General features: G+C 48.0%; 1 protein-coding gene across 2 annotated transcripts in view; it reads right to left on the minus strand.

Moving 5' to 3' along the window:
* The window catches only part of spag16 (sperm associated antigen 16), a 1,374,442-nt gene that overhangs the window by 308,451 nt on the left and 1,053,147 nt on the right, over positions 1–12,844 (minus strand). For both annotated transcript variants that reach the window (XM_072483243.1, XM_072483236.1), the window contains one exon: positions 254–380. In XM_072483243.1, the coding sequence (XP_072339344.1) occupies positions 254–380 (127 nt within the window). The remainder of the gene's footprint in view (positions 1–253; positions 381–12,844) is intronic.

Raw genomic sequence — 12,844 nt, forward strand, 5'->3', positions numbered from 1 at the left:
AAATAAAATTATTTCTGTATACTGCGACAATTCGACATTCACTGCACAAACTGAACATCCTCTTGCACGAAACAACTAGATAAATATCACATAACCATTTTCCACAGTGTAAAACCGAACCATCGTTTCACCACCTCTAAATTTGCAGAGTTATTATATTTTAATAGCTAATAGGTTGCACTAGAAATTGAAGCAAATCTTGAATAAAACAGTTAACAGGACATCTTAAAGATCAAAAAGAAAAGAATCCTACCAGACGGGTGAAAGATCACTTGGTTGCCAGGATGAGGACCTGCGTCAACTGATAGCATTAATGATACTTTCCGCACATCCCAGAGCTTTAGTATTCCATATGAGTCACAGGAAACAATCGTATCACCCTGTCAAACAAACATGAGGAAGATTTTTGTAATAGATGAAGCTTCAGATTTATGTGCCACATTTTGGACTGACCTTACAAAGACATGTTTCACAAGATAGAAAAACAACTTTCATGTTATCCTGAGTCTCAGTAGACTTAAATTTGACTCAGACTATTGGACAAAGTGGACAAGAGTGAATGGGCAGGCATGTAAATTGGGCTTCTAATTTTATATTGCCTGTTTTGCACTAACATGGCCAATGAATTTCACCTTTAGATCGCAATTAAATAGTATTACATAGAGTGGACAGCACAGAAAGAGGCCATTCAATCCAATTCATCTACAGCAGTGTTTATGCTTCACACCAATATCTACCCATCCCTCGTCATCTAACCCAATCTGCACTTTTGTAGTCCTTTCCCCCTCATGTACTTATCTAAATTCTCCTTATCATCACCTATGCTATTCACCTCAGCTACGCCTCACAGTAGTAATTTCTAACCAGCTTGGGTAAAGAAGTTTCTCCTAAGATCCTGATTAGATTTATTTGTGAATGCCTTATCTTTACAATCACTAGTTTTAGATTCCACAACAGCTGGAAAAATCTTTTCTGTGTCTACAGTATCAAACCCCTTTCTAATTTTAAGGACTCACACTGGGGCAGCCTCTTTCCTAGAGAAAATATTCATCCAAGTGACAATTTACTTTTTGCGCAATTAATTTAATTTGTCAATACATTTTAGAAATTGGAACCCTCTTTTTTGTTAACTATAACATGGGTTAGATTACAGACTTATTCCCTCTAAATTACCTGCTAAAGGTTACTCAAACCGAGTTACTCAAGCTCTAAGGAATATTCCATGCACTCCCAAAGATACAATTTCATTGCTAACTGCAATTGCTGAGTGAGTATAAAATAACATTGAATCTTAGGAACCGATGTGCAACGGGCTTCTGCCAACTGTCTTCTTGGTTCAGAGTAACCATTCATCAAAAGGAGGTGACGTGGATCTCAATCTGTTCTACTCTGCTACTCAGCACCTTGTTGTTTTTGTAAGTACGCAGTGGTTGAGTTTCCTGTCCCATTTTCAGGTGCAAGACCTTGTCAAAGGTTGAGCATGCACCAAGGTCAGGACCAGGCCATGTAAATTACCTGGTCCACTAAATCCAAATGCACTGAAGCCTGGGTGTGACCAATGCGCTTCAGTTGATCTGTGCATGTCAACATGGCAGAGTGTGCTCAGGGAAAGTGCCCCCTTTGGGAGTCTAAATTCCCCCGGCAGTGGAGAAACTGAATGTTCTCACTGGCAGTGGGAGTGACCCCGACATGCCATTCCATGGCACCTGTAAACACTTTTTCTGGAAATCGGCTTCTCCGTGCCATTGCTCCAATCTCAATCAGCTGCTGCAGTGCCAACACCCCCTCCCCAATCCTCCAGGAGATTTGAAGCCTTTTCAAGTGTTGTGGGCTTTTGAGGACGCCTCTGACACTTCAAAAAACTGCAGTTTTAAAGGCATAAATCTGTGCGAGCTGATGTTAGGACAGGGAAAACATTCTTGCATTGATTCTACACTGAACTGCCTGGATTGCGCTTCAGCTGTCAGGCAGAGCAGTTCAGAGTGAGGAGGCCACATCACAGTTACAGAAATCAGACCAGGAGGATGGTGTTGAGCAGAGGACTGCCTGAGATCACCATGCCATGGGAACTGCTGGAAGGAGCAGTTCAGACACGGGATCCCCATCGCAGGGGGGAGAGCGACAGCCTTAACCTTGTATCTAAAGGCCCTCATTCTTCACCTCTTAGAAATGGCCCACTTTGAACTTTCTAACTAACCTGTTCTCATCTTTCATAATTTCAAACACTTCTGTCATATTGCTCTTTTCTAACAAAAAATATGGAGCTGGATTCTCCATTTCAGAAACTGTGTTGACGCCGGGACTGAATCGGTGGGCCTCTATGACAACTAAATTGCGCCAGTTCCAGAGCAATTCATGATCCATTAATGGGCTAGCACCGGCACCACAATGAACTCGATCAATTCCGTTGAAAAACGGTGTCCGATTCGCCAGGGTTGAGATTATCACGCGAGAGGCTGACAAGCTGCAGCCGCATATCAGCACTCCACTCCCCACACACACACTCATCCCAGCTAACAAGATGGCAGCACAGAGAGCGGCACCCCCGGTTTACGGACGCAGGGCTTGAGCCCCTGCTGGATGCTATGAAGGAGAGAAGGCCACTCTGTATCCCAGGGTAGGAAGGAGGCTGCCACCCGCCACTGTACACCGGGCCTGGGATCAGGTGGCTGAGGCCAATAGCACCATGGGCCCACCACCAGGACCGGACAGCAGTGCAGGAAGAAGCTGCATGACCTCCTCAGGGTGGCCAGGTTGTGTAACCAGCACTGTGGCCCTGGCACCAAACCCTGTCCCACACAACCGTATCCCCACCTTCCCACCTGAAGGGTGACCAAACGCCACCTGCCAGCAATGTGCATGCTCCCCACTCTGCACCACATGACTTCACCCATACCACCCACCAGGGCCTGTTCTGACCATAAATGCCACCAGCTGCCCACCTCTGTGCTGCAAGCGTCCGACTGCCGAACATTGTGTGCTTTCTGTGTCCCCCCCGCCCAAGGAGAAGGCGGCGTATGATCGCAGAGAGAGAGTTAAGAGGGGGACCGCAGGACCTGCGGTCCTTCACCATCGTGGAGCAGCGGGCACTGGACCTGATCGGTGGGCCAGGAGAGAGAGAAGTCGCTGAGGCAGATGTTGGCATCGGGCAACCAAGTGAGCCCCCACTGAGTTGCAGTGTCCCTATGGCATGCGTGGTACAATCCTCACACCACCCCTTCACCAACCTCTCGTCATCCCACACGTTCCCCACACCACAAACCCCCCCCCCCAATTAGCGATCTAATCGTGCCTCATGTCTTGAGTCTCACATGATCACCTGGCAACAAGGTGGGCCCTTCTGGTGCCCCCCGATTTCCATTCCCAAACCGATTCCAGCGAGTCGACAATCGACCGTGAAGGGAGCCCCCAAACAACATGTCTGAGACACACCGGAGCATGGGTCCGGGACGACACTGACTTTCCATCATAGCTGTCACCAACACCCTCCTCCATCCCAGAGACACTCACCTAGGCTGGGCATGTTAGTGAAGAGGCTCCCGGGGTGCTATCTGGTTCTCACCACACACGTGCAGTGATACATCAGGTGGAGGTAGGAATCGCCGAGGGAGCAGACGGTCAGAGGGCGGTCCGACCCCTGCGACTAGCTGCTATATAGACGGGTCTCGGGCATCTGAAAAGGACCGTCCCATCAATAATGGACATGCTGACACAGAGTCGGGGACTACATAAGGGGTTGTCAGCGAGCATTCAGCGCTTGCAGGTGCAGTTGGATGAATCCAACCACCTGCAGAGCAGGAGGTAGTGCCAACTATGCATGCCACCCAGGCTGAAACCGCATGGTCCGCGGTGAGGCCTTGGGGGCGAAGGTATCAGCCATGGGTCAAGATGTGCAAGGCCTGGGGCACTCAGTACGGGCAGTGGCCAAGGTACAGGACAGGGCTGCCCTGTCACAGGCAGCTATGCACCAGGGCCACTTGGACATAGAAGCGGTGCTCCAGAGTTTGGTCCAGTCACAACGGGACATGGCTGACCACAACGGTGGCGTTGCCTGGGCGCTGGCCGACCTGAACCAGTCACAGAGGGAGGTGGCACAGTCACTGGTGATGTGGCATAGTCCCAAAGGGAGCTGGCCCAATCCCTGTGCTCCATGGCCACAAGCATGGTAGACTCTGGTCGAGAACGGCCAACGGGAACGGGTGTCCTCCGCCATACCCCCGCGGTGCCAGGTGCGCCATGATCCGGTAGATATGCCATACAGTCCCCCTGCTCAGCCAAAGTCTTCGACGGCATGCCCGGTCCGGCAGGTCCTCAAAGGACAGGCACGGCCGGTACACGTGAGGCTGATGCAGCGTCTCCTTCCCACCTGCTCCTCAGCCTGTTGGGCACCTGGCTGTCCACCTTCACTGGCTGGCTCCTGTTTCTCTGCGGCAGGCTCCGCTGCTGCAGGGTCCTCCCCAAGCAGTTCCTGCTCGTCCACCTCAGTGCATCCCTCAGGACTGTGGCGGCTAGGATAAAGGCCACCATTCCTTGTTGAATACCAAAGTCCAGTGTCTGCCAGGGGTTAAAGGCAGACATGTTACCATGGTGCATTCGCCGTGCCCAACCAGGACCAATGGGCTACACAGTGGCCCTGGCCTGCACTTCAGTCCCTGCCCCAGCATGTACCCCCTCACCCCCCATCCTCCCCCATCTCCACACCCATCCACAGCTGTTCCACCTGTTATATTACCTTACATAATACATATTTACTCTTTTGAACGAGCCGGGTTGTTGAAATGAGCAGTGGTCTTCTTGTAAAGATAAACTAATTTATTGAGTAATATAAATAAATATTGTGAGTTCTTTTACTTAATACTCAACTAGTAAAATAAAGAAACAATTGTAGATATAACTAATTAAATTATACAATACAATGCTTTGAGAACAAATAACTTCTTCTCTCTCTAGCTTTACTATGTCTGTTCTCTCTGCCCTCCTGATACACGCTCCCTCAGAAAGAGCAGGAAAACTATTAATATAGGTCCTGATAGTGAAACTTCTAGGGCGAAATTCTCCTACCCGCCCCGCCACATTTCTGCCCCGACCGGCCGGCGGGAGTCTCCGTAACACCGGCCGGTCAATGGGGTTTCCCATGGTGGGGCAGCCCCACGCCGTCGGGAAACCCCTGGGCGCCGGCAAAACGGAGACTCCCGCCAGCGGAGAATGACGCCCCTAGTGTTCAATTGCCTGTACTAGCTTTACATATATTGATGATGTATATTGATTTACAGAGGTCACTACACCCCCAGCACTCTGCCCTCCCCACCACACCCCTGGCCCTGTTGGTGACTGGCACCATGAGGGCCTCTGGCCCCACACTGTCCCTGCTGACAGGGTACCATTGGCTGGCCCTACCCATGCCAAAGGTACGCTCTGTGGTCCCCGTCTGGCGCCCTCCTGTCGGGGATATTGTGGGTGTTGCCTTTGGGTGGACCATGTGATGCCCGCTGGCGGGTGGTGCCCAGCTGTGGGGGCGTGGGGGGTGTTGGTTGGTAGGGTGAAGGGGTGGAGTTCAGGGGTGGTGGGGTGGGGGCACCTATACGGCCAGTGTCACTCTGTCCAACCACTGGCCACAGTGGGCGGTCAGTGGGGTGCACAACATGGCAGACCGTGCCTGGGCCCCGGTCCCGGGAGGTCACCCCGACTCAACAGCCCATCCCCTGGTCACCCCCTGTTACTCCCCCCCTGGCCATGGCAGACCCCCCCCCCTGCCTCTGGCAGCGGAAGAACCAGCAGCCCACAGTTGTGCCTCTGGGAACATGTCCTACCTCCTCTCTCTCCCTCAACAGCCACGGTTGCCTGTTTTCTGATTTTTATAACCAGAAGTTATACCTTCCGCACTGTAAATTCTATGAAACAAAAAGTGAAACTCACCGTCCATAATTCCTCCTGGCGGAGGCGGAGTATCGTGTGAGCCCCGGAGAATATTGGGTCAGGCCCGTTAATGATATGAAAACAGCGTTTACTGTACGTGTAGAATAGAATGCATTCATGCCGCTGTCAAGGCACCGGAGCATGGCAGTCCATTGGGCACCCACGCCAGCCACAATTTCCGGTTCATGCGCGATTCTCCACCCACTCGCGTTTCACTATTCCGGTGTCGCTGGACGGAGAACGCTGCCCATGATTTTACATATCTTTCCTCATCCTATGTATTTCTCAGGTCCCTGTTCTGAAGAAATTTTGCTTGACTTTCACTATTTAGCAGGACAATGATTTGCAGCTTACAATTCTGGCTCGCCTGTCAGTCCTGAAATTCCAGGTGTACCATTCATATTGACTGCACTGAGAAAGAACACAAGCCTCCACCCTCATGATAAACATTTTAGTATTACAAACTGTAATCAGTATCAGTATGTGTGCAAAAGCAAGGCAAGTAGCTGAGTACTATCAGTTGTCTGAGAGGAGTTAGCTATTGCAAAAATGCACAGGATGGGGATGACTTTAATTCAGGGCAATTGGGTTGCATATTTGAACAGGAGTATAGTGAGATATCAGCTTAAAGGAGAAAACTCTCAAATGTGTATCTGGAAGGCAGATTTATAAGTAAGTCTTTGTAAGTTATGTTTAGTTCATAGATGCATGTTGCGCGCACATCCAAATTCATCAGTGACAGTTCAAAGAGAATATCAATATTGCAGACGTTGAAAATTGTTAATCATATTAGACCTCCTAATGACCCATTGGTAAAATTCTTGAATTAACCTATTGGAAAACATGTTAAACAATGCATTAGTAACAGTTAGGAACTTCTTTCTTACAGTGCAAGAAAATTAAATTGATTATCAACAATGAAGAAATGTGCAGAGTTAACATTTTTGTTTTGATAGGAGAGTAACATATCTTATTAGTTCTCACGAAGAAGTATCCAGACTTCTATGAAAAATATGTATCGATAAGGTGAGGTGATGTGGTTGCATCATGTATTGGAGCTGTGCTTCTGATTCTCCATTGCTGTTTAAGTGAGTTTGTCAGCATGAGATGCAGAGTAAAGGCCAGGCACTATCTCTTCGAAAGAAGAGGACAAACTGAAGGATAGGTGAGCTACTCTTGCATACTTAAGAGTCGCCTTGCAAGAAGCCAACACTAGTTTTACTCAACAATTCAGAATGCTGCACCACCAGCAAGTCTTCTTCTCAAGAGTCAGCATTAAGTTTTCAGGGTCAGAAAACAGACCAGAAGTTAACCAGCAATCCAAATAAGAAACCAGCAACCAAACTGGAGGTAGGAGATGAGCACCTTAAATCAAAATGTTGAAGGGTCCGGTCCTGTCTATTAGCATCACAAGTTGTTAGGCAATTTGTATCATAGAATTTACAGTGCAGAAGGAGCTTGCAATGACATGATTATCACATGTCATTGCAAGCACAGGACCCTATTTATATATTTGAATCAACCAAAAAGCTATATGAACAGCCCGATTCAATATATTAGGCAACGCAGTTCGAGCTCATAATGAGTGCTGCCATGCCATCCGTACTGAATGCTTATGATCCCATTTGGTTCTTGGAAAACAGGCACAGCATCATCCAATTTTTGGCCCATTGTTTTATTGATTGAGTGGTCTGGAACACGTTGACATAGATTAAATGCAAGAGATTTAGGACAAAGAGTGGGAGTTACATTTTTTGCATGGGAGATTGTGAAGCTTGAGAATTCACAAACTGAGTTTGTGTTTAAATAAAGGCAAAGTCAATATTTAAGAAGGATGGTTAAGATAGGGGTAATTGAACAAAACTGACCTACAGGGTATGAGAACAGAGCCAGCATTCTGGATCACGACTCACCTTTCAAAGAAAGAATTTTATACCCGCAGGATGTCCCTAAGCATTTCTCAGCCAGTCGTTACTTTTTGAAGAGTAACCACTATTGACATATAGGGACATGGGATCAATTTGCACGCATCAAGGTCCCACAAATAGAAATGAGGCCATTGAACAGATAAGCTATTGTGGTGGAAGGTGAATGTGGTGTAGGGTATAGAGAGAATGCCTCTGTAATATAGTATGATGGGATTTTTCTATTGGGTCCCATCTGAAGGTTGGTGCCTCTGACAATGCAGTAGCCCCTCAGTACTACATTGAAGTATCAGTTGAGATGATCACCAGGAGTTTCCTTGCGGGAACCTCCCAATTAACTGCTGTAGCTTTGGGAGGAAAGTAACGGGATGGGGTTTCAAATGATATCACAGCATTCAGTCAGGATTATCCAGATTTTTAAATCACGGTTTCAAAAGGGAGAGTTCACCACTGAGCCAAGATGACACTCTTAATCCAAATATACTTGCCTTTTGGATTTCCTGCATCGTACTAATTCAGCTGCCCCCAAGGGTGCCTTGGAGTCTCCAGGAATTGAATTGAAGATTAATCTCCAGGACATTGCTGGGAACAACCCAGGAGAAAAATCGTAATGGAGATAGGCAGGAGGGCGGGTGGGAGGTTGTTAAGAAATTGTACCTTTAAAAGGTTCTTCAAACGCCTGTTTTTTTTTTAAGTATAAAAGTTTGGGGCATTGGAAAAATGGCCATTTGACCAACAATCGAGTATCACCCAATCAGATCTATTCACTTTCTGATTGGTGTGGAAAGTCCATGAGGATGGACATTTTAGGAAACCAATGGCAGAAGTGTGGGGGTGGAGTGGCATTGAGTTTGGAGGCAGGGATTCATGTGATAAAGCCTCCAGGAATAAGTTCTCTAGAGTTGACAACCCTAGTTACCTCTTCGAAGGACACTGCAGATCTGTGAAGAATGATGGGTGATTTTAAGTAGATCATGATTATGCCTTATACTGTTTGCTCTCATTTGGATGAATATTGATAGTGGGTGAGATTCTTTGTTTGAAAGACTAAATCCTCGGCTGGATTCTCCGATTTTGAGGCTCTGTCCGGAGCATGTGTTTAGTCTTACGACCAAAATGTCGGTGCCGCCCCTGGACCAATGCAGAAGAAGACCGGAGGGGGCAAACCATACCTCAGGGCTGTCACTCCCACTGGGCAGAGGGCGATGGAGCGAGTCGGGGAGGTGGAAGAGAGGGCTGTCTCCCAGGCAGAGGTTGGAATGGCAAAACAAAGTGAGCCCCATATAGCAAGTGAGTCACCCCTGTCCCTCAGACACTCATTCCCGAGACCTCACCATGTCTTGTCTTTTGTCTTGCAGGATCACCAACAGACAAAGCTGGCCCGTCTGGGCTCCATCGCCCTCGGCCACAACCCCAGCATACTCCCGAGGACCAGTCCGGGGACGACACCGACTTCTCTGCACTCACCTGCACCCAGATACTATCACTTTGGTGGGTCATATTAGTGAAGAGGCTCTTGGGTCAATATCTGGTGCACACTTCATACATGCTGCAGCACATCAGGTGGAGGTAGGGACTCCCGAGGGAGCGGGCGGTCGGAGGGCTGCCCAATCCCAGGAACTATCTGTAGTCCGGACAAGTGTAGCACTTCTGCAAGGGACGATCCCATCACTGGTAGAGATGCAGACACAGAGCCAAGGTTTACAGGAAGGGGTGTCAGCAACTTTCCAGCTCCTGCAGGTGCAGCAGGAGTCAAACCGCCTTCAGGTGCAGAACACAATGCCAACAATGTGTGGTACCAAGGCTAACACTGAACTGGTGGCAAACTCGGTGGAAGCCTTGGGTGAAAAGGTCACAGCCATGGGTCAAGACGTCCAAGGCTTGAGACACACTGTGTGGTTGATGGCTGAGGCTCAGGCCAGGGGAGTCCAGTCACAGACGTGTATTGGGCCCACATTGACATTGCTTCAGGGCTCCAGAGCTTAGCCCATTTACAAAGGGTCATGGTTGAGGGTGTCGAGAGCATTGCCTGGCAGTGACTGACCTGGGTCAGGCACAGAGGGTCCTGGCACAGTGCCAGAGGGACATGACAATAGTGTCCCAGTCTCAGTGCGCCATGGTTGAGCATCAAGACCCTGGTTGAGATGAGTGCGGGCCTCCTGGACTGGTGGCACTAGGTGACAGTGGTGTCTCTGGAACTCACTCCAGCCTCACCTCCATCACATGGAGTAGCCCAGGGATGATCTAGCATCCCGAAGGAGGAGGAAGTGAAGGGGCCCATGCTGGCGACTCCAACAGGAAAGGGGATGAAACATCTCAGCGCTTCTGAATCTGCCCCACCTGACACTGGTGCATCTTTTGAGTAGCGGGCAGAACGGTGTCGTACCTCGGCACCTTTGATACCCGAAAATCGGCCAGTTCCATCCAGGTACAGGCCCTCCAGAGGACGGCCGTCAAAGACACCTCGGGTCAGTGGTGAGAAATGCAGCTGGCTGCCTCCACGTCTGACGTGCTGTCCGGGGTCACATGTAGAAGCAGTAGACATTGTAAGGTAAGAAAGTTAGACACCCGTTAAGTTGGCACGGGTGCGACACATAAGTTAGGATTAGGGCTCAGGGCACAATACTGTAAATAATCATGATTAAACATCTTTGCACCAAAACTCTGACTTGCCTCAATCCTCTGTATGAAGGGTGTGAAGGATAGGCTGGGCTAGGCTGGGATTAGAGGGTGTGTCGGGTGTGGGAGGTTGGTGGTGTGGGTGTTAGAGGATGGCCCTGGTGATTCCTGAATGGGTGCTGCCCATTCCATCTCAAGGGCCCATATATCCTTCTGGGGGACGTGGGTGGGCTTCACACTCCTGGCCCCTTTCCTTGCTGCCTCTGAGGGTGACCCCAGTTGCCTTGGGGCCCTGCCCCATGCCATGCGGAGAATGTGCAAACTCCACAGAGACCCAGAACCGGGATCAAACCCGGTTCCTCAGCGCCGTGAGACAGTAATGCTGACGATTGCGCCATCGTGACGCCGCTTGTCAGCTACAATCCTACAACTGTTTGTAATCTACCTTTTCAATGCCTTTGCTTGTTTTAGTTATCCTCAAGCAGCCTTTGAATGACTCCCAACCTCAACTCCATTTTGTTTACTTGTGTAACTTTGTCTTTTGAGCTTTTTATTTGATCGCTCTGTTCCTAATCCTGTTATCACAGTGAGCCTTGAAGTAAATAACATGCCAGTCACAACAAATCCACAAGGGGGAATTTGTACCGCATATGAAATAGATTCTTTGATGACCTGAAAAAAGGAGTGTGTTTTCTTAAACAAATAATCTTTTCTCATTGTAAGTTTGAGAAAGAAAAGCTCCAAAAGTAATTACTATCGAGCCAGAAGACCTGAAGAAAAGAAAGACTTGCATTTGCACAGTGCCTTTCATAACCTCACGATATCCCAATAAAGTACAGACAATAAAGGTATTTTGTAGTGAAGTCACTGTTTTGATTTAGGAAAGGCAGCAGCCAATCTGTACACAGCAAAGTCCCACAGATGGCAATGCTATAATGACCAGGTAATGGGTGGAAGCTTCCATTCTTGGTGGGTGTCTCTCTTCCTTTTTGAAAAAATGGCGAGACACTCACGTTGACTCTACGGAGGAAGGCCCCCTTCCTCCCGTATTCTCTGCCCACCATGAGGCATTAAAGAGGACAACGATGGGCCTTCCTCCTGACCCCAAGATATAATGTCCAAAAGAGCCTAGATCTACCAGACAATCAGAGGCTGCCAACTCTTGCACTTGGCATTAGGTATTATATTGTAATAACATGACAGGAAGAGGCCCTTATGTGGTCATTAATTGGAAAGCTGTAAAGGCATTTACCTTTTTTCCGAAAGCTGTTTGTACCATCCTTGAGCTATCAGGTTTTCTAAGGCCTGGGCTCACTAGGGTTAAATGTGTAAATTTAACTGTGCTACTCCCAGCCTCATTATAATATTTATATGCCCAGCATGTCTCCTTGTTTGGTTGTTCAAACCCTATCTAAACTCCATTAAACTTAGAAGTAGGGGTGGGGGGGTATAGTTGAGTATGAGATCTTGAAGATATTTACATCTCACCTTTCCGCATTCATACTTGACGTTTATCATTGCACTTCAAACAACACGATATTCCCGCTGTATTGCACTGCAGGTATTTGTCTATATTATGTGATCAAGCCTCTGCAATGAGACTTGAACCTGGTGAACTGGTGCAACGACAATAATCTCTCCCTCAGTGTCAGCAAAACAAAGGAGATTGTCATCGACTTCAGGAAGCGTAGTGGAGAAGATGCCCCTGTTTACATCAATGGGAATGAAGTAGAAAGGGTCGAGAGCTTCAAGATTTTAGGTGTCCAAATCACCAACAACCTGTCCTGGTCCCCCCATGCCGACACTATTGTTAAGAAAGCCCATCAATGACTCGACTTTCTCAGAAGACTAAGGAAATTTGGCATGTCAGCTACGACTCTCGACAACTTTTACAGATGCACTATAGAAAGCATTCTTTCTGGTTGTATCACAGCTTAGTATGGATCCTGCTCTGTCCAAGACTGCAGGAAATTACAAAAGGTCATGAATGTAGCCCAATCCATCACGCAAACCAGCAAACCAGCCTCCCATCCTTTGACTCTATCTACAATTCCCGCTGCCTCGGCAATGCAGCCAGCATAATTAAGGACCCCATGCACCCCGGACATACTCTCTTCCACCTTCTTCTGTCAGGAAAAAGAGACCAAAGTTTGAGGTCACGTACCAACCGACTCAAGTACAGCTTCTTCCCTGTTGCCATCAGATTTTTGAATGGACCTACCTCGTATTAAGTTGATCTTTTCTCTACACCCTAGCCACGGCTGTAACATTACATTCTGCAGTGTCTCCTTCCTTCCCTATGCGCGGTATATGTTGTCTATATAGCATGCAAGAAACAATTACTTTTCACTGTATATTAATAAATGTGACAATAATAAATCAAA

This window comes from Scyliorhinus torazame, chromosome 2 (genome assembly GCF_047496885.1).
Source record: "Scyliorhinus torazame isolate Kashiwa2021f chromosome 2, sScyTor2.1, whole genome shotgun sequence".
Lineage (NCBI taxonomy): Eukaryota > Metazoa > Chordata > Chondrichthyes > Carcharhiniformes > Scyliorhinidae > Scyliorhinus > Scyliorhinus torazame.